Raw genomic sequence first — 20,392 nt, 5'->3', positions numbered from 1 at the left:
AGGGGGACTTGGAAGCTGAACGTAAAGCTGCTGAACCCAGAGAACATCGAGGAACAGAGAGAGAGTCCATAGGTTGGAGAACCTTGAAAGCCTTCTTTGATTCCCCGGTTCACTGGTGGGAAGCCACCAAGGAGAACATTAGGAGGTTCTTCATCTGCAAGGGTATCCGGAAAGCAAGGCAGGAGCAGAGGAAACTGCGTAAACTACAGACAGAGTTGCAGCAACTTCTCCTTCTGCAGTCGAAGCGGGTGGATGTCAGGGAGGAATTGCGAGAGGTGAAGGGCCGGCAAGCCCAGCACCTCCCCCCGAATCCTCCAAGATCATCTTTCGATCAAGGGTCCAAATCGTGGAGCAGGACGAGACGTGCTCACGCTTCTTCTTCCAAAAAGTGCACAGGGGGAGCTCTGTGATCCACAACCTTAAGGAAGAGGATGGCTCAGTCACATCCTCGCAGACCGACATTCTGAGGATCTGCAGATCCTTCTATGCCGGTCTGTACGACGAAAAGGCCACAGAATCCACAGCCTCCCGCAACTTCCTGTCGTCTATCACGCAGGTCTTAGATGACGGCAAGCGGGAGAGTCTGGATCAGCCACTGACCCTGGACGAGCTGACAGGCTCCATCCGTTCCTTTGGGTCGGGTAGGACTCCCGGAAGCGACGGCTTACCGGCTGAGTTGTACTCGGCTCTGTGGAACTGGATGGGCCCAGACCTGCTGGAAGTGTACAATGCTATGCTTCTGGCCGGCAGTATGTCAGAGTCCATGAGGAAGGGCATCATCACCCTCATCTACAAGCAGAAGGGGGAAAGGGAGGACATTAGAAATTGGAGACCCATCTCTCTCCTGAATCTGGACTACAAGATCCTGTCCAAGGCTATCGCCAACAGGGTCAAGTCTGCTCTGGGACAGGTGATTCACCCGGACCAAACCTGTGCTGTACCGGACAGGAAGATCTCAGGCAGCCTCGCACTGCTGAGGGACACCATCGCCTACGTGCAGGACAGGGGGGTGAATGCCTGCCTGGTGAGCTTGGACCAGGAGAAAGCCTTCGACAGGATATCGCACACGTACATGGCGGACGTGCTTTCCAAAATGGGATTTGGGGAGGGAATCCAGAATTGGATTAGACTGCTCTACACAGACATCCGTAGTGCAGTCCAGGTCAATGGATGGGAAACAGACAGCTTCTCCATCAGGTCGGGAGTCAGGCAGGGCTGTCCCCTCTCCCCTGTCTTGTTTGTCTGCTGCATCGAACCCTTTGCGGAAAACACCAGGAGGGATGAGGGCATAAGAGGGGTGATGCTGCCAGGCAGTGGAGGGACCCAAGTGAAAACCTCCCTGTACATGGACGACGTCACCGTCTTCTGCTCTGATCCGAGGTCAGTTCGCAGGTTGATTGGCACCTGCGAACAGTTCAAACTGGCGTCGGGGGCCAGGGTCAACTGCACGAAGAGCGAAGCCATGCTCTTCGGCAACTGGCCCAACCGATCCAGCATCCCCTTCACCATCAGGTCTGACCACGTGAAGGTGTTGGGGATCTGGTTCGGAGGGGCTGAGGCGATCAACAAGAACTGGCAGTAACGGACTGCCAAGTTAATACAGAAACTGGGACTGTGGGGAGGGCGCCCCCTGTCAATAACGGGCAAGAACCTGGTCATCAGGTGTGAGGTGCTCTCAGGGCTGCTGTACTTGGCGCAGGTCTGGCCTGTCCCCCGCTCCTACAGCTCGGAAATCACCGGGGCTCCCTTCAGATTCGTCTGGAGATCCAAGATGGAGCGGGTGAGACGGACCGTCATGCAGAAGTCCCTGGACAACGGGGGCAAGAACGTCCCCAATGTCGCCCTCACCCTGATAGCCAGCTTCATAAGTGGCTGCATCAGGTTGTGTGGAGAACCCAGGTATGTGGGCATCAAGTACCACTATGTGCCCAGGTTCTACCTGTCGCCCTGGCTACGAAGGATGGGTCTGGCCCCACTCCCGTGCAACACCCCAGTCAGCTGGTCGTTGCCGGCATACCTGCCCTACGTAGCAAAGTTCTTCCAGGAGAACGCCTTTGACCACAGGGCAATCAGGCAGTGGTCGGCACTTAATGTCCTGCAGGCATTGCAGGAGAAGGACCTGATGGACGCAGTGGGGTGGTTTCCTGAGCAGACTGTCCAGTTCATCTGGCAAAATGCCTCATCGCCAGATCTCACCAACAGGCACCAAGACCTCGCCTGGCTGGCAGTGAGATGGGCCTTCCCACTCAGAGCCCTCCTGTACGCCCAGAACGTCGTCTCCGCACCCCACTGCCCACGGGAGGACTGCAGTGAGTAGGAGTCTGTGACCCACCTCTTTGCACACTGCCAGTTCGCAAAGAGGGTGTGGAGGAGGATGGACGGGCTAGTATCACGTTTTATCCCCAGCAGCTGTGTAACAGAGGACTCTCTGATCTACGGGCTGTTCCCGGGGACGCACACAGAGACAAACATCCGGTGCTGCTGGCAGATCATTAACTCGGTGAAAGACGCTCTTTGGTCGGCCCGAAACTTGATGATCTACCAGCACATGGAGATGTCCGTGGGAGAATGCTGCCGACTGGCACATTCTCGGCTGCAGGAGTACGTGCTGAGGGACGCACTGAAACTCGGTGCAGCCACCGCAAGGGCCCGGTGGGGAAGGACTACAGTATAGGTTTCTCCACCCGTGGGAGTGGGAGGGGTCGGAGGGCGGAGACTATACCCCTCAACAATGATATGGTAAGCTGAACTACTGGAGTGCCACGTGGGTGGCTATAAATACGGATATGTATTGACTATAATGGAAACGTATGTAGAGGATGAAAAGTTATTGAATGGTTTATGGTATATATTTATTTTTGAATAAAGTATATTTTGAAATTTTAAAAAATCTGTTCTTATCAGACCAGAAGGCGGAGGAGAAGAGTTCGTGCTGACGCAGGGGTGGATGCTAATGCTGATTGGCCTCCAATCTAACACCCCATACCAGCGACGACAGCAGTGAGGAAGAAGAAGATGGCAGCAGCGAGCAGTGCATCGGCTCGAGGCCCGGGTATCAAGAACACTGTCAGGCTGACAGTGCGAGACCGGAACGGGGGCACCAGCATCACCCGAGAGACCGTCATCCGGAAGGTCTTGATGGAATGCTGTGGATTTATGCCCAACGTCATCAACTGTGTCCAGGATTTCGCAGGTTTCTTCGATGTCACTTTCCGGCAGGCTGCAGGGTGGCAGAAGCTGTATCAGCAGCTTCAGCTGAAGGGGACAGAGGCGCCGCTGTCTCTGCTGAAAGCACAGGCCCTCTTTACAACGGCAACCCAGCAGGAACGGACAATCATGCTCCAGATGTTCAACCTGTACGTGCCAGTGGTGGACGTCCTTCCATTCCTCGCTCGGTATGTGGAGAGTGTAGGAACACCAGCGGACGTGAAGGACGGACTGGGAATCTGGACCAGCAAACAGCAGGTCAAGGTGAAGCTGAGGTTGGATTCCAACGGCGGCGTCATCCAGCCCCCCTCCGTCTTCGCCAGCAGAGGGAACCGAGGGTACACGGTGTACGCGGGGCAATCCAGGGTGTGCCGAAACTGCGGCAAGGCAGGGCACATCGCAGCCCACTGCAGGGTGTTGATGTGCAAGAACTGTAAAACTGAAGGCCACCTGACCAAAGACTGCACGCAGGCCAAGTCCTGCAACCTTTGCGGACAGGCTGGCAACCTGTACAGAGACTACCCGAGGCATGGGGGCACCTACGCACAGGCGACCAGGGAAGGTGCTGGCACTGAAAGGGCCCAGGCAGTTTCGGACGTACCCGCCAGCGCTGCAGACGAGGCACCCGACAGGACGGACGATGAAACCAGGGAGGAAGGTGCAAGCACCCCAAGACCTGCCACCCCGCTGCAGACCCCCCAGGACCAGGCAAACGACAAGCAGGAGTCCATGGAGGAGGGGAGAGCTGAGGTGGAAACTGAATGGAAGGTCGTGAAACGTAAAAAGACCCAAAAGGCCGCGGCCAAGTGACAGAAGGCAGAGGATTACAAGAAAAGGGCAGGGAACCACACAGCCTCTGGTACCCTGTCCTCTTCAGAGGAGGAAGGAGTTGGGGGAGGCCAGCAGCCCCGGCGGAAGAAGCGGCTGCCAGAACAGGCGGAGGGGAGGAGAGAGAGGGGAGAAAGTCTGCTGGCCACCCCCCAGGTACAGGAGGCGGAGAGCAGCAGAGACACACAGCTCCAGGAATCCCGGAGCAGAGCCACGGCTGGCATACAGCAGCCTGAAGTGGATGCAGCCCAGGAAGTCAGAACCAGAACTGCCACACCCGGGGGAGTACTACCAGCAGTACCTGAGCCCACAGGAGGTGGAAAACTTCACAAAGGCGGTGGGAAGGAAGGCTCAGGACTGGAAGGAAGAGGACGGAGAGCAGCCGAAATAAAGGACTTACAAAGATGGCAGACCTTAAATTGGCGTGCTGCAACGTGCAAAGTTTGAAGAGTACCAGGCGATGCGTCAGCACGCTCCAGTCCCTGGGCACTGTAAAAGCCGACGTGACCTTCCTCCAGGAGTGCAGACTACCACACCTCCGTAACTACCGGAGGTGGGCACGGTGGTGGAAAAAAGGTTTGTCGGTGTGGTCGGGGGGCAACGATTGTCGCGCTTCCGGCTGGGGATTCTGCTGCGGGGAGGCAACTTCTCAATCACCCAAGTTAAAGAGGTGGTTGCGGGGCGCCTCCTGGTAGCAGACGTCAAATACCGGGGCACTCCGCTCCGGCTGGTCAATGTGTACGCCTCCCCCGTGTGGAGCGAGCGGCTGGCCGTCTTTGAGCAGCTCCCACTGCTGCTGGTGACGCTCCAGCCGGTCGTTCTGGCCGGAGACTTCAACTGCACCATTGATGCGGCTGGAGGACCCGGCAGGCTGGACAGTACCTCCAGACTCCTGAGGGAAATAGTAAAGACAGCCAAGCTGCGCGACGCCTGTGGCACCCCAACAGGTGGAGCACAGCCACAAGCCACCTGGACACGATCGGACGGCTCAGCCCGCACCCGGATCGACTTCCTCTTCCTGTTTGAGTCCCTCACGGTCAGGTCCACCGACGTCACGCCGGTGTTCTTCTCTGACCACTGCCTTCTGAGAGCCACCTGTCACTTATGGGAGGACCAGAAGGCAGGCAGGGGGACTTGGAAGCTGAACGTATAGCTGCTGAAACCAGAGAACATCGAGGAACAGAGAGAGAGTCCATAGGTTGGAGAACCTTGAAAGCCTTCTTTGATTCCCCGGTTCACTGGTGGGAAGCCACCAAGGAGAACATTAGGAGGTTCTTCATCTGCAAGGGTATCCGGAAAGCAAGGCAGGAGCAGAGGAAACTGCGTAAACTACAGACAGAGTTGCAGCAACTTCTCCTTCTGCAGTCGGAGCGGGTGGATGTCAGGGAGGAATTGCAAGAGGTGAAGGGCCGGCAAGCCCAGCACCTCCCCCCGAATCCTCCAAGATCATCTTCCGATCAAGGGTCCAAATCGTGGAGCAGGACGAGACGTGCTCACGCTTCTTCTTCCAAAAGGTGCACAGGGGGAGCTCTGTGATCCACAACCTTAAGGAAGAGGATGGCTCAGTCACATCCTCGCAGACCGACATTCTGAGGATCTGCAGGTCCTTCTATGCCGGTCTGTACGACGAAAAGGCCACAGAATCCACAGCCTCCCGCAACTTCCTGTCGTCTATCACGCAGGTCTTAGATGACGGCAAACGGGAGAGTCTGGATCAGCCACTGACCCTGGACGAGCTGACAGGCTCCATCCGTTCCTTTGGGTCGGGTAGGACTCCCGGAAGCGACGGCTTACCGGCTGAGTTGTACTCGGCTCTGTGGAACTGGATGGGCCCAGACCTGCTGGAAGTGTACAATGCTATGCTTCTGGCCGGCAGTATGTCAGAGTCCATGAGGAAGGGCATCATCACCCTCATCTACAAGCAGAAGGGGGAAAGGGAGGACATTAGAAATTGGAGACCCATCTCTCTCCTGAATCTGGACTACAAGATCCTGTCCAAGGCTATCGCCAACAGGGTCAAGTCTGCTCTGGGACAGGTGATTCACCCGGACCAAACCTGTGCTGTACCGGACAGGAAGATCTCAGGCAGCCTCGCACTGCTGAGGGACACCATCGCCTACGTGCAGGACAGGGGGGTGAATGCCTGCCTGGTGAGCTTGGACCAGGAGAAAGCCTTCGACAGGATATCGCACACGTACATGGCGGACGTGCTTTCCAAAATGGGATTTGGGGAGGGAATCCAGAATTGGATTAGACTGCTCTACACAGACATCCGTAGTGCAGTCCAGGTCAATGGATGGGAAACAGACAGCTTCTCCATCAGGTCGGGAGTCAGGCAGGGCTGTCCCCTCTCCCCTGTCTTGTTTGTCTGCTGCATCGAACCCTTTGCGGAAAACACCAGGAGGGATGAGGGCATAAGAGGGGTGATGCTGCCAGGCAGTGGAGGGACCCAAGTGAAAACCTCCCTGTACATGGACGACGTCACCGTCTTCTGCTCTGATCCGAGGTCAGTTCGCAGGTTGATTGGCACCTGCGAACAGTTCAAACTGGCGTCGGGGGCCAGGGTCAACTGCACGAAGAGCGAAGCCATGCTCTTCGGCAACTGGCCCAACCGATCCAGCATCCCCTTCACCATCAGGTCTGACCACGTGAAGGTGTTGGGGATCTGGTTCGGAGGGGCTGAGGCGATCAACAAGAACTGGCAGTAACGGACTGCCAAGTTAATACAGAAACTGGGACTGTGGGGAGGGCGCCCCCTGTCAATAACGGGCAAGAACCTGGTCATCAGGTGTGAGGTGCTCTCAGGGCTGCTGTACTTGGCGCAGGTCTGGCCTGTCCCCCGCTCCTACAGCTCGGAAATCACCGGGGCTCCCTTCAGATTCGTCTGGAGATCCAAGATGGAGCGGGTGAGACGGACCGTCATGCAGAAGTCCCTGGACAACGGGGGCAAGAACGTCCCCAATGTCGCCCTCACCCTGATAGCCAGCTTCATAAGTGGCTGCATCAGGTTGTGTGGAGAACCCAGGTATGTGGGCATCAAGTACCACTATGTGCCCAGGTTCTACCTGTCGCCCTGGCTACGAAGGATGGGTCTGGCCCCCCTCCCGTGCAACACCCCAGTCAGCTGGTCGTTGCCGGCATACCTGCCCTACGTAGCAAAGTTCTTCCAGGAGAACGCCTTTGACCACAGGGCAATCAGGCAGTGGTCGGCACTTAATGTCCTGCAGGCATTGCAGGAGAAGGACCTGATGGACGCAGTGGGGTGGTTTCCTGAGCAGACTGTCCAGTTCATCTGGCAAAATGCCTCATCGCCAGATCTCACCAACAGGCACCAAGACCTCGCCTGGCTGGCAGTGAGATGGGCCTTCCCACTCAGAGCCCTCCTGTACGCCCAGAACGTCGTCTCCGCACCCCACTGCCCACGGGAGGACTGCAGTGAGTAGGAGTCTGTGACCCACCTCTTTGCACACTGCCAGTTCGCAAAGAGGGTGTGGAGGAGGATGGACGGGCTAGTATCACGTTTTATCCCCAGCAGCTGTGTAACAGAGGACTCTCTGATCTACGGGCTGTTCCCGGGGACGCACACAGAGACAAACATCCAGTGCTGCTGGCAGATCATTAACTCGGTGAAAGACGCTCTTTGGTCGGCCCGAAACTTGATGATCTACCAGCACATGGAGATGTCCGTGGGAGAATGCTGCCGACTGGCACATTCTCGGCTGCAGGAGTACGTGCTGAGGGACGCACTGAAACTCGGTGCAGCCACCGCAAGGGCCCGGTGGGGAAGGACTACAGTATAGGTTTCTCCACCCGTGGGAGTGGGAGGGGTCGGAGGGCGGAGACTATACCCCTCAACAATGATATGGTAAGCTGAACTACTGGAGTGCCACGTGGGTGGCTATAAATACGGATATGTATTGACTATAATGGAAACGTATGTAGAGGATGAAAAGTTATTGAATGGTTTATGGTATATATTTATTTTTGAATAAAGTATATTTTGAAATTTTAAAAAATCTGTTCTTATCAGACCAGAAGGCGGAGGAGAAGAGTTCGTGCTGACGCAGGGGTGGATGCTAATGCTGATTGGCCTCCAATCTAACACCCCATACCAGCGACGACAGCAGTGAGGAAGAAGAAGATGGCAGCAGCGAGCAGTGCATCGGCTCGAGGCCCGGGTATCAAGAACACTGTCAGGCTGACAGTGCGAGACCGGAACGGGGGCACCAGCATCACCCGAGAGACCGTCATCCGGAAGGTCTTGATGGAATGCTGTGGATTTATGCCCAACGTCATCAACTGTGTCCAGGATTTCGCAGGTTTCTTCGATGTCACTTTCCGGCAGGCTGCAGGGTGGCAGAAGCTGTATCAGCAGCTTCAGCTGAAGGGGACAGAGGCGCCGCTGTCTCTGCTGAAAGCACAGGCCCTCTTTACAACGGCAACCCAGCAGGAACGGACAATCATGCTCCAGATGTTCAACCTGTACGTGCCAGTGGTGGACGTCCTTCCATTCCTCGCTCGGTATGTGGAGAGTGTAGGAACACCAGCGGACGTGAAGGACGGACTGGGAATCTGGACCAGCAAACAGCAGGTCAAGGTGAAGCTGAGGTTGGATTCCAACGGCGGCGTCATCCAGCCCCCCTCCGTCTTCGCCAGCAGAGGGAACCGAGGGTACACGGTGTACGCGGGGCAATCCAGGGTGTGCCGAAACTGCGGCAAGGCAGGGCACATCGCAGCCCACTGCAGGGTGTTGATGTGCAAGAACTGTAAAACTGAAGGCCACCTGACCAAAGACTGCACGCAGGCCAAGTCCTGCAACCTTTGCGGACAGGCTGGCAACCTGTACAGAGACTACCCGAGGCATGGGGGCACCTACGCACAGGCGACCAGGGAAGGTGCTGGCACTGAAAGGGCCCAGGCAGTTTCGGACGTACCCGCCAGCGCTGCAGACGAGGCACCCGACAGGACGGACGATGAAACCAGGGAGGAAGGTGCAAGCACCCCAAGACCTGCCACCCCGCTGCAGACCCCCCAGGACCAGGCAAACGACAAGCAGGAGTCCATGGAGGAGGGGAGAGCTGAGGTGGAAACTGAATGGAAGGTCGTGAAACGTAAAAAGACCCAAAAGGCCGCGGCCAAGTGACAGAAGGCAGAGGATTACAAGAAAAGGGCAGGGAACCACACAGCCTCTGGTACCCTGTCCTCTTCAGAGGAGGAAGGAGTTGGGGGAGGCCAGCAGCCCCGGCGGAAGAAGCGGCTGCCAGAACAGGCGGAGGGGAGGAGAGAGAGGGGAGAAAGTCTGCTGGCCACCCCCCAGGTACAGGAGGCGGAGAGCAGCAGAGACACACAGCTCCAGGAATCCCGGAGCAGAGCCACGGCTGGCATACAGCAGCCTGAAGTGGATGCAGCCCAGGAAGTCAGAACCAGAACTGCCACACCCGGGGGAGTACTACCAGCAGTACCTGAGCCCACAGGAGGTGGAAAACTTCACAAAGGCGGTGGGAAGGAAGGCTCAGGACTGGAAGGAAGAGGACGGAGAGCAGCCGAAATAAAGGACTTACAAAGATGGCAGACCTTAAATTGGCGTGCTGCAACGTGCAAAGTTTGAAGAGTACCAGGCGATGCGTCAGCACGCTCCAGTCCCTGGGCACTGTAAAAGCCGACGTGACCTTCCTCCAGGAGTGCAGACTACCACACCTCCGTAACTACCGGAGGTGGGCACGGTGGTGGAAAAAAGGTTTGTCGGTGTGGTCGGGGGGCAACGATTGTCGCGCTTCCGGCTGGGGATTCTGCTGCGGGGAGGCAACTTCTCAATCACCCAAGTTAAAGAGGTGGTTGCGGGGCGCCTCCTGGTAGCAGACGTCAAATACCGGGGCACTCCGCTCCGGCTGGTCAATGTGTACGCCTCCCCCGTGTGGAGCGAGCGGCTGGCCGTCTTTGAGCAGCTCCCACTGCTGCTGGTGACGCTCCAGCCGGTCGTTCTGGCCGGAGACTTCAACTGCACCATTGATGCGGCTGGAGGACCCGGCAGGCTGGACAGTACCTCCAGACTCCTGAGGGAAATAGTAAAGACAGCCAAGCTGCGCGACGCCTGTGGCACCCCAACAGGTGGAGCACAGCCACAAGCCACCTGGACACGATCGGACGGCTCAGCCCGCACCCGGATCGACTTCCTCTTCCTGTTTGAGTCCCTCACGGTCAGGTCCACCGACGTCACGCCGGTGTTCTTCTCTGACCACTGCCTTCTGAGAGCCACCTGTCACTTATGGGAGGACCAGAAGGCAGGCAGGGGGACTTGGAAGCTGAACGTATAGCTGCTGAAACCAGAGAACATCGAGGAACAGAGAGAGAGTCCATAGGTTGGAGAACCTTGAAAGCCTTCTTTGATTCCCCGGTTCACTGGTGGGAAGCCACCAAGGAGAACATTAGGAGGTTCTTCATCTGCAAGGGTATCCGGAAAGCAAGGCAGGAGCAGAGGAAACTGCGTAAACTACAGACAGAGTTGCAGCAACTTCTCCTTCTGCAGTCGGAGCGGGTGGATGTCAGGGAGGAATTGCAAGAGGTGAAGGGCCGGCAAGCCCAGCACCTCCCCCCGAATCCTCCAAGATCATCTTCCGATCAAGGGTCCAAATCGTGGAGCAGGACGAGACGTGCTCACGCTTCTTCTTCCAAAAGGTGCACAGGGGGAGCTCTGTGATCCACAACCTTAAGGAAGAGGATGGCTCAGTCACATCCTCGCAGACCGACATTCTGAGGATCTGCAGGTCCTTCTATGCCGGTCTGTACGACGAAAAGGCCACAGAATCCACAGCCTCCCGCAACTTCCTGTCGTCTATCACGCAGGTCTTAGATGACGGCAAACGGGAGAGTCTGGATCAGCCACTGACCCTGGACGAGCTGACAGGCTCCATCCGTTCCTTTGGGTCGGGTAGGACTCCCGGAAGCGACGGCTTATCGGCTGAGTTGTACTCGGCTCTGTGGAACTGGATAGGCCCAGACCTGCTGGAAGTGTACAACGCTATGCTTCTGGCCGGCAGTATGTCAGAGTCCATGAGGAAGGGCATCATCACCCTCATTTACAAGCAGAAGGGGGAAAGGGAGGACATTAGAAATTGGAGACCCATCTCTCTCCTGAATCTGGACTACAAGATCCTGTCCAAGGCTATCACCAACAGGGTCAAGTCTGCTCTGGGACAGGTGATTCACCCGGACCAAACCTGTGCTGTACCGGACAGGAAGATCTCAGGCAGCCTCGCACTGCTGAGGGACACCATCGCCTACGTGCAGGACAGGGGGGTGAACGCCTGCCTGGTGAGCTTGGACCAGGAGAAAGCCTTCGACAGGATATCGCACACGTACATGGCGGATGTGCTTTCCAAAATGGGATTAGGGAAGGGAATCCAGAATTGGATTAGACTGCTCTACACAGACATCCGTAGTGCAGTCCAGGTCAATGGATGGGAAACAGACAGCTTCTCCATCAGGTCGGGAGTCAGTCAGGGCTGTCCCCTCTCCCCTGTCTTGTTTGTCTGCTGCATCGAACCCTTTGTGGAAAACACCAGGAAGGATGAGGGCATAAGAGGGGTGATGCTGCCAGGCAGTGGAGGGACCCAAGTGAAAACCTCCCTGTACATGGACAACGTCACCGTCTTCTGCTCTGATCCGAGGTCAGTTCGCAGGTTGATTGGCACCTGTGAACAGTTCGAGCTGGCGTCGGGGGCCAGGGTCAACTGCACGAAGAGCGAAGCCATGCTCTTCGGCAACTGGCCCAACCGATCCAGCGTCCCCTTCACCATCAGGTCTGACCACGTGAAGGTGTTGGGGATCTGGTTCGGAGGGGCTGAGGCGATCAACAAGAACTGGCAGTAACGGACTGCCAAGTTAATACAGAAACTGGGACTGTGGGGAGGGCGCCCCCTGTCAATAACGGGCAAGAACCTGGTCATCAGGTGTGAGGTGCTCTCAGGGCTGCTGTACTTGGCACAGGTCTGGCCTGTCCCCCGCTCCTACAGCTCGGAAATCACCGGGGCTCCCTTCAGATTCGTCTGGAGATCCAAGATGGAGCGGGTGAGACGGACCGTCATGCAGAAGTCCCTGGACAACGGGGGCAAGAACGTCCCCAATGTCGCCCTCACCCTGATAGCCAGCTTCATAAGTGGCTGCATCAGGTTGTGTGGAGAACCCAGGTATGTGGGCATCAAGTACCACTATGTGCCCAGGTTCTACCTGTCGCCCTGGCTACGAAGGATGGGTCTGGCCCCACTCCCGTGCAACACCCCAGTCAGCTGGTCGTTGCCGGCATACCTGCCCTACGTAGCAAAGTTCTTCCAGGAGAACGCCTTTGACCACAGGGCAATCAGGCAGTGGTCGGCACTTAATGTCCTGCAGGCATTGCAGGAGAAGGACTTGATGGACGCAGTGGGGTGGTTTCCTGAGCAGACTGTCCAGTTCATCTGGCAAAATGCCTCATCGCCAGATCTAACCAACAGGCACCAAGACCTCGCCTGGCTGGCGGTGAGAGGGGCCTTCCCAGTCAGAGCCATCCTGTACGCCCGGAACGTCGTCTCCGCACCCCACTGCCCACGGGAGGACTGCAGTGAGTAGGAGTCTGTGACCCACCTCTTTGCACACTGCCAGTTCGCAAAGAGGGTGTGGAGGAGGATGGACGGGCTAGTATCACGTTTCATCCCCAGCAGCTGTGTAACAGAGGACTCTCTGATCTACGGGCTGTTCCCGGGGACGCACACAGAGACAAACATCCGGTGCTGCTGGCAGATCATTAACTCGGTGAAAGACGCTCTTTGGTCGGCCCGAAACTTGATGATCTACCAGCACATGGAGATGTCCGTGGGAGAATGCTGCCGACTGGCACATTCTCGGCTGCAGGAGTACGTGCTGAGGGACGCACTGAAACTCGGTGCAGCCACCGCAAGGGCCCGGTGGGGAAGGACTACAGTATAGGTTTCTCCACCCGTGGGAGTGGGAGGGGTCGGAGGGCGGAGACTATACCCCTCAACAATGATACGGTAAGCTGAACTACTGGAGTGCCACGTGGGTGGCTATAAATACGGATATGTATTGACTATAATGGAAACGTATGTAGAGGATGAAAAGTTATTGAATGGTTTATGGTATATATTTATTTTTGAATAAAGTATATTTTGAAATTTTAAAAAATCTGTTCTTATCAGACCAGAAGGCGGAGGAGAAGAGTTCGTGCTGACGCAGGGGTGGATGCTAATGCTGATTGGTCTCCATTCTAACACCCCATACCAGCGACGACAGCAGTGAGGAAGAAGAAGATGGCAGCAGCGAGCAGTGCATCGGCTCGAGGCCCGGGTATCAAGAACACTGTCAGGCTGACAGTGCGAGACCGGAACGGGGGCACCAGCATCACCCGAGAGACCGTCATCCGGAAGGTCTTGATGGAACGCTGTGGATTTATGCCCAACGTCATCTACTGTGTCCAGGATTTCGCAGGTTTCTTCGATGTCACTTTCCGGCAGGCTGCAGGGTGGCAGAAGCTGTATCAGCAGCTTCAGCTGAAGGGGACAGAGGCGCCGCTGTCTCTGCTGAAAGCACAGGCCCTCTTTACAACGGCAACCCAGCAGGAACGGACAATCATGCTCCAGATGTTCAACCTGTACGTGCCAGTGGTGGACGTCCTTACATTCCTCGCTCGGTATGTGGAGAGCGTAGGAACACCAGCGGACGTGAAGGACGGACTGGGAATCTGGACCAGCAAACAGCAGGTCAAGGTGAAGCTGAGGTTGGATTCCAACGGCGGCATCATCCAGCCCCCCTCCGTCTTCGCCATCAGAGGGAACCGAGGGTACACGGTGTACGCGGGGCAATCCAGGGTGTGCCGAAACTGCGGCAAGGCAGGGCACATCGCAGCCCACTGCAGGGTGTTGATGTGCAAGAACTGTAAAACTGAAGGCCACCTGACCAAAGACTGCACGCAGGCCAAGTCCTGCAACCTTTGCGGACAGGCTGGCAACCTGTACAGAGACTACCCGAGGCATGGGGGCACCTACGCACAGGCGACCAGGGAAGGTGCTGGCACTGAAAGGGCCCAGGCAGTTTCGGACGTACCCGCCAGCGCTGCAGACGAGGCACCCGACAGGACGGACGATGAAACCAGGGAGGAAGGTGCAAGCACCCCAAGACCTGCCACCCCGCTGCAGACCCCCCAGGACCAGGCAAACGACAAGCAGGAGTCCATGGAGGAGGGGAGAGCTGAGGTGGAAACTGAATGGAAGGTCGTGAAACGTAAAAAGACCCAAAAGGCCGCGGCCAAGTGACAGAAGGCAGAGGATTACAAGAAAAGGGCAGGGAACCACACAGCCTCTGGTACCCTGTCCTCTTCAGAGGAGGAAGGAGTTGGGGGAGGCCAGCAGCCCCGGCGGAAGAAGCGGCTGGCAGAACAGGCGGAGGGGAGGAGAGAGAGGGGAGAAAGTCTGCTGGCCACCCCCCAGGTACAGGAGGCGGAGAGCAGCAGAGACACACAGCTCCAGGAATCCCGGAGCAGAGCCACGGCTGGCATACAGCAGCCTGAAGTGGAAGCAGCCCAGGAAGTCAGAACCAGAACTGCCACACCCGGGGGAGTACTACCAGCAGTACCTGAGCCCACAGGAGGTGGAAAACTTCACAAAGGCGGTGGGAAGGAAGGCTCAGGACTGGAAGGAAGAGGACGGAGAGCAGCCGAAATAAAGGACTTACAAAGACGGCAGACCTTAAATTGGCGTGCTGCAACGTGCAAAGTTTGAAGAGTACCAGGCGATGCGTCAGCACGCTCCAGTCCCTGGGCACTGTAAAAGCCGACGTGACCTTCCTCCAGGAGTGCAGACTACCACACCTCCGTAACTCCCGGAGGTGGGCACGGTGGTGGAAAAAAGGTTTGTCGGTGTGGTCGGGGGGCAACGATTGTCGCGCTTCCGGCTGGGGATTCTGCTGCGGGGAGGCAACTTCTCAATCACCCAAGTTAAAGAGGTGGTTGCGGGGCGCCTCCTGGTAGCAGACGTCAAATACCGGGGCACTCCGCTCCGGCTGGTCAATGTGTACGCCTCCCCCGTGTGGAGCGAGCGGCTGGCCGTCTTTGAGCAGCTCCCACAGCTGCTGGTGACGCTCCAGCCGGTCGTTCTGGCCGGAGACTTCAACTGCACCATTGATGCGGCTGGAGGACCCGGCAGGCTGGACAGTACCTCCAGACTCCTGAGGGAAATAGTAAAGACAGCCAAGCTGCGCGACGCCTGTGGCACCCCAACAGGTGGAGCACAGCCACAAGCCACGTGGACACGATCGGACGGCTCAGCCCGCACCCGGATCGACTTCCTCTTCCTGTTTGAGTCCCTCACGGTCAGGTCCACCGACGTCACGCCGGTGTTCTTCTCTGACCTCTGCCTTCTGAGAGCCACCTGTCACTTATGGGAGGACCAGAAGGCAGGCAGGGGGACTTGGAAGCTGAACGTATAGCTGCTGAAACCAGAGAACATCGAGGAACAGAGAGAGAGTCCATAGGTTGGAGAACCTTGAAAGCCTTCTTTGATTCCCCGGTTCACTGGTGGGAAGCCACCAAGGAGAACATTAGGAGGTTCTTCATCTGCAAGGGTATCCGGAAAGCAAGGCAGGAGCAGAGGAAACTGCGTAAACTACAGACAGAGTTGCAGCAACTTCTCCTTCTGCAGTCGGAGCGGGTGGATGTCAGGGAGGAATTGCGAGAGGTGAAGGGCCGGCAAGCCCAGCACCTCCCCCCGAATCCTCCAAGATCATCTTCCGATCAAGGGTCCAAATCGTGGAGCAGGACGAGACGTGCTCACGCTTCTTCTTCCAAAAGGTGCACAGGGGGAGCTCTGTGATCCACAACCTTAAGGAAGAGGATGGCTCAGTCACATCCTCGCAGACCGACATTCTGAGGATCTGCAGGTCCTTCTATGCCGGTCTGTACGACGAAAAGGCCACAGAATCCACAGCCTCCCGCAACTTCCTGTCGTCTATCACGCAGGTCTTAGATGACGGCAAACGGGAGAGTCTGGATCAGCCACTGACCCTGGACGAGCTGACAGGCTCCATCCGTTCCTTTGGGTCGGGTAGGACTCCCGGAAGCGACGACTTATCGGCTGAGTTGTACTCGGCTCTGTGGAACTGGATAGGCCCAGACCTGCTGGAAGTGTACAATGCTATGCTTCTGGCCGGCAGTATGTCAGAGTCCATGAGGAAGGGCATCATCACCCTCATTTACAAGCAGAAGGGGGAAAGGGAGGACATTAGAAATTGGAGACCCATCTCTCTCCTGAATCTGGACTACAAGATCCTGTCCAAGGCTATCACCAACAGGGTCAAGTCTGCTCTGGGACAGGTGATTCACCCGGACCAAACCTGTGCTGTACCGGACAGGAAGATCTCAGGCAGCCTCGCACTGCTGAGGGACACCATCGCCTACGTGCAGGACAGGGGGGTGAACGCCTGCCTGGTGAGCTTGGACCAGGAGAAAGCCTTCGACAGGATATCGCACACGTACATGGCGGATGTGCTTTCCAAAATGGGATTAGGGAAGGGAATCCAGAATTGGATTAGACTGCTCTACACAGACATCCGTAGTGCAGTCCAGGTCAATGGATGGGAAACAGACAGCTTCTCCATCAGGTCGGGAGTCAGTCAGGGCTGTCCCCTCTCCCCTGTCTTGTTTGTCTGCTGCATCGAACCCTTTGCGGAAAACACCAGGAAGGATGAGGGCATAAGAGGGGTGATGCTGCCAGGCAGTGGAGGGACCCAAGTGAAAACCTCCCTGTACATGGACAACGTCACCGTCTTCTGCTCTGATCCGAGGTCAGTTCGCAGGTTGATTGGCACCTGTGAACAGTTCGAGCTGGCGTCGGGGGCCAGGGTCAACTGCACGAAGAGCGAAGCCATGCTCTTCGGCAACTGGCCCAACCGATCCAGCGTCCCCTTCACCATCAGGTCTGACCACGTGAAGGTGTTGGGGATCTGGTTCGGAGGGGCTGAGGCGATCAACAAGAACTGGCAGTAACGGACTGCCAAGTTAATACAGAAACTGGGACTGTGGGGAGGGCGCCCCCTGTCAATAACGGGCAAGAACCTGGTCATCAGGTGTGAGGTGCTCTCAGGGCTGCTGTACTTGGCACAGGTCTGGCCTGTCCCCCGCTCCTACAGCTCGGAAATCACCGGGGCTCCCTTCAGATTCGTCTGGAGATCCAAGATGGAGCGGGTGAGACGGACCGTCATGCAGAAGTCCCTGGACAACGGGGGCAAGAACGTCCCCAATGTCGCCCTCACCCTGATAGCCAGCTTCATAAGTGGCTGCATCAGGTTGTGTGGAGAACCCAGGTATGTGGGCATCAAGTACCACTATGTGCCCAGGTTCTACCTGTCGCCCTGGCTACGAAAGATGGGTCTGGCCCCACTCCCGTGCAACACCCCAGTCAGCTGGTCGTTGCCGGCATACCTGCCCTACGTAGCAAAGTTCTTCCAGGAGAACGCCTTTGACCACGGGGCCATCAGGCAGTGGTCGGCACTTAATGTCCTGCAGGCATTGCAGGAGGAGGACCTGATGGACGCAGTGGGGTGGTTTCCTGAGCAGACTGTCCAGTTCATCTGGCAAAATGCCTCATCACCAGATCTCACCAACAGGCACCAAGACCTCGCCTGGCTGGCAGTGAGATGGGCCTTCCCACTCAGAGCCATCCTGTACGCCCGGAACGTCGTCTCCGCACCCCACTGCCCACGGGAGGACTGCAGTGAGTAGGAGTCTGTGACCCACCTCTTTGCACACTGCCAGTTCGCAAAGAGGGTGTGGAGGAGGATGGACGGGCTAGTGTCACGTTTCATCCCCAGCAGCTGTGTAACAGAGGACTCTCTGATCTACGGGCTGTTCCTGGGGACACACACAGAGACAAACATCCGGTGCTGCTGGCAGATCATTAACTCGGTGAAAGACGCTCTTTGGTCGGCCCGAAACTTGATGATCTACCAGCACATGGAGATGTCTGTGGGAGAATGCTGCCGACTGGCACATTCTCGGCTGCAGGAGTACGTGCTAAGGGACGCACTGAAACTCGGTGCAGCCACCGCAAGGGACGGTGGGGAAGGACCACGGTATAGGTTTCTCCACCCGTGGGAGTGGGAGGGGTCGGAGGGCGGAGAGTATACCCCTCAACAATGATATGGTAAGCTGAACTACTGGAGTGCCACGTGGGTGGCTATAAATACAGATATGTATTGACTATAATGGAAACGTATGTAGAGGATGAAAAGTTATTGAATGGTTTATGGTATATATTTATTTTTGAATAAAGTATATTTTGAAATTTTAAAAAATCTGTTCTTATCAGACCAGAAGGCGGAGGAGAAGAGTTCGTGCTGACGCAGGGGTGGATGCTAATGCTGATTGGCCTCCAATCTAACACCCCATACCAGCGACGACAGCAGTGAGGAAGAAGAAGATGGCAGCAGCGAGCAGTGCATCGGCTCGAGGCCCGGATATCAAGAACACTGTCAGGCTGACAGTGCGAGACCGGAACGGGGGCACCAGCATCACCCGAGAGACCGTCATCCGGAAGGTCTTGATGGAACGCTGTGGATTTATGCCCAACGTCATCTACTGTGTCCAGGATTTCGCAGGTTTCTTCGATGTCACTTTCCGGCAGGCTGCAGGGTGGCAGAAGCTGTATCAGCAGCTTCAGCTGAAGGGGACAGAGGCGCCGCTGTCTCTGCTGAAAGCACAGGCCCTCTTTACAACGGCAACCCAGCAGGAACGGACAATCATGCTCCAGATGTTCAACCTGTACGTGCCAGTGGTGGACGTCCTTACATTCCTCGCTCGGTATGTGGAGAGCGTAGGAACACCAGCGGACGTGAAGGACGGACTGGGAATCTGGACCAGCAAACAGCAGGTCAAGGTGAAGCTGAGGTTGGATTCCAACGGCGGCATCATCCAGCCCCCCTCCGTCTTCGCCATCAGAGGGAACGGAGGGTACACGGTGTACGCGGGGCAATCCAGGGTGTGCCGAAACTGCGGCAAGGCAGGGCACATCGCAGCCCACTGCAGGGTGTTGATGTGCAAGAACTGTAAAACTGAAGGCCACCTGACCAAAGACTGCACGCAGGCCAAGTCCTGCAACCTTTGCGGACAGGCTGGCAACCTGTACAGAGACTACCCGAGGCATGGGGGCACCTACGCACAGGCGACCAGGGAAGGTGCTGGCACTGAAAGGGCCCAGGCAGTTTCGGACGTACCCGCCAGCGCTGCAGACGAGGCACCCGACAGGACGGACGATGAAACCAGGGAGGAAGGTGCAAGCACCCCAAGACCTGCCACCCCGCTGCAGACCCCCCAGGACCAGGCAAACGACAAGCAGGAGTCCATGGAGGAGGGGAGAGCTGAGGTGGAAACTGAATGGAAGGTCGTGAAACGTAAAAAGACCCAAAAGGCCGCGGCCAAGTGACAGAAGGCAGAGGATTACAAGAAAAGGGCAAGGAACCACACAGCCTCTGGTACCCTGTCCTCTTCAGAGGAGGAAGGAGTTGGGGGAGGCCAGCAGCCCCGGCGGAAGAAGCGGCTGGCAGAACAGGCGGAGGGGAGGAGAGAGAGGGGAGAAAGTCTGCTGGCCACCCCCCAGGTACAGGAGGCGGAGAGCAGCAGAGACACACAGCTCCAGGAATCCCGGAGCAGAGCCACGGCTGGCATACAGCAGCCTGAAGTGGAAGCAGCCCAGGAAGTCAGAACCAGAACTGCCACACCCGGGGGAGTACTACCAGCAGTACCTGAGCCCACAGGAGGTGGAAAACTTCACAAAGGCGGTGGGAAGGAAGGCTCAGGACTGGAAGGAAGAGGACGGAGAGCAGCCGAAATAAAGGACTTACAAAGACGGCAGACCTTAAATTGGCGTGCTGCAACGTGCAAAGTTTGAAGAGTACCAGGCGATGCGTCAGCACGCTCCAGTCCCTGGGCACTGTAAAAGCCGACGTGACCTTCCTCCAGGAGTGCAGACTACCACACCTCCGTAACTACCGGAGGTGGGCACGGTGGTGGAAAAAAGGTTTGTCGGTGTGGTCGGGGGGCAACGATTGTCGCGCTTCCGGCTGGGGATTCTGCTGCGGGGAGGCAACTTCTCAATCACCCAAGTTAAAGAGGTGGTTGCGGGGCGCCTCCTGGTAGCAGACGTCAAATACCGGGGCACTCCGCTCCGGCTGGTCAATGTGTACGCCTCCCCCGTGTGGAGCGAGCGGCTGGCCGTCTTTGAGCAGCTCCCACAGCTGCTGGTGACGCTCCAGCCGGTCGTTCTGGCCGGAGACTTCAACTGCACCATTGATGCGGCTGGAGGACCCGGCAGGCTGG

The 20,392-nt window shown here is 57.0% G+C and overlaps 3 protein-coding genes across 9 annotated transcripts in view; all 3 read left to right on the top strand.

The window, feature by feature from the left end:
• The window catches only part of LOC134353972 (zinc finger CCHC domain-containing protein 3-like), a 233,661-nt gene extending 229,637 nt beyond the window's left edge, over positions 1 to 4,024 (top strand). For all 7 annotated transcript variants that reach the window (XM_063062585.1, XM_063062581.1, XM_063062580.1 and 4 more), the window contains one exon: positions 2,905 to 4,024. In XM_063062585.1, coding sequence (XP_062918655.1) covers positions 3,016 to 4,017 — 1,002 coding nt within the window. In that variant the 5' untranslated portion in view covers positions 2,905 to 3,015 and the 3' untranslated portion in view covers positions 4,018 to 4,024. The remainder of the gene's footprint in view (positions 1 to 2,904) is intronic.
• Positions 4,025 to 9,184: 5,160 nt separating this feature from the next.
• Positions 9,185 to 14,387, top strand: LOC134353973 (zinc finger CCHC domain-containing protein 3-like). Its single transcript, XM_063062587.1, has 2 exons — positions 9,185 to 9,772; positions 13,227 to 14,387. Exon 2 carries the CDS (start codon positions 13,338 to 13,340, stop codon positions 14,337 to 14,339), a length of 1,002 nt encoding a protein of 333 aa, XP_062918657.1. The 5' UTR covers positions 9,185 to 9,772; positions 13,227 to 13,337; the 3' UTR covers positions 14,340 to 14,387.
• Positions 14,388 to 14,797: 410 nt separating this feature from the next.
• On the top strand, positions 14,798 to 19,545 carry LOC134353975 (zinc finger CCHC domain-containing protein 3-like). The gene is made up of 2 exons (XM_063062588.1): positions 14,798 to 14,933; positions 18,387 to 19,545. The coding sequence occupies exon 2, from the start codon at positions 18,498 to 18,500 to the stop codon at positions 19,497 to 19,499; it is 1,002 nt and encodes a 333-aa protein (XP_062918658.1). The 5' UTR covers positions 14,798 to 14,933; positions 18,387 to 18,497; the 3' UTR covers positions 19,500 to 19,545.
• The last annotated feature ends 847 nt before the right edge of the window (positions 19,546 to 20,392 follow it).

Source organism: Mobula hypostoma, chromosome 11, assembly GCF_963921235.1.
Source record: "Mobula hypostoma chromosome 11, sMobHyp1.1, whole genome shotgun sequence".
Lineage (NCBI taxonomy): Eukaryota > Metazoa > Chordata > Chondrichthyes > Myliobatiformes > Myliobatidae > Mobula > Mobula hypostoma.
This window is presented reverse-complemented; position numbering and strand designations above follow the sequence as displayed.

Excerpts from the sequence above, each read along its gene's own strand:
- LOC134353973 (XM_063062587.1), top strand. The coding sequence starts at position 13,338 with ATGGCAGCAGCGAGCAGTGCATCGGCTCGAGGCCCGGGTATCAAGAAC.
- LOC134353975 (XM_063062588.1), top strand. The coding sequence starts at position 18,498 with ATGGCAGCAGCGAGCAGTGCATCGGCTCGAGGCCCGGATATCAAGAAC.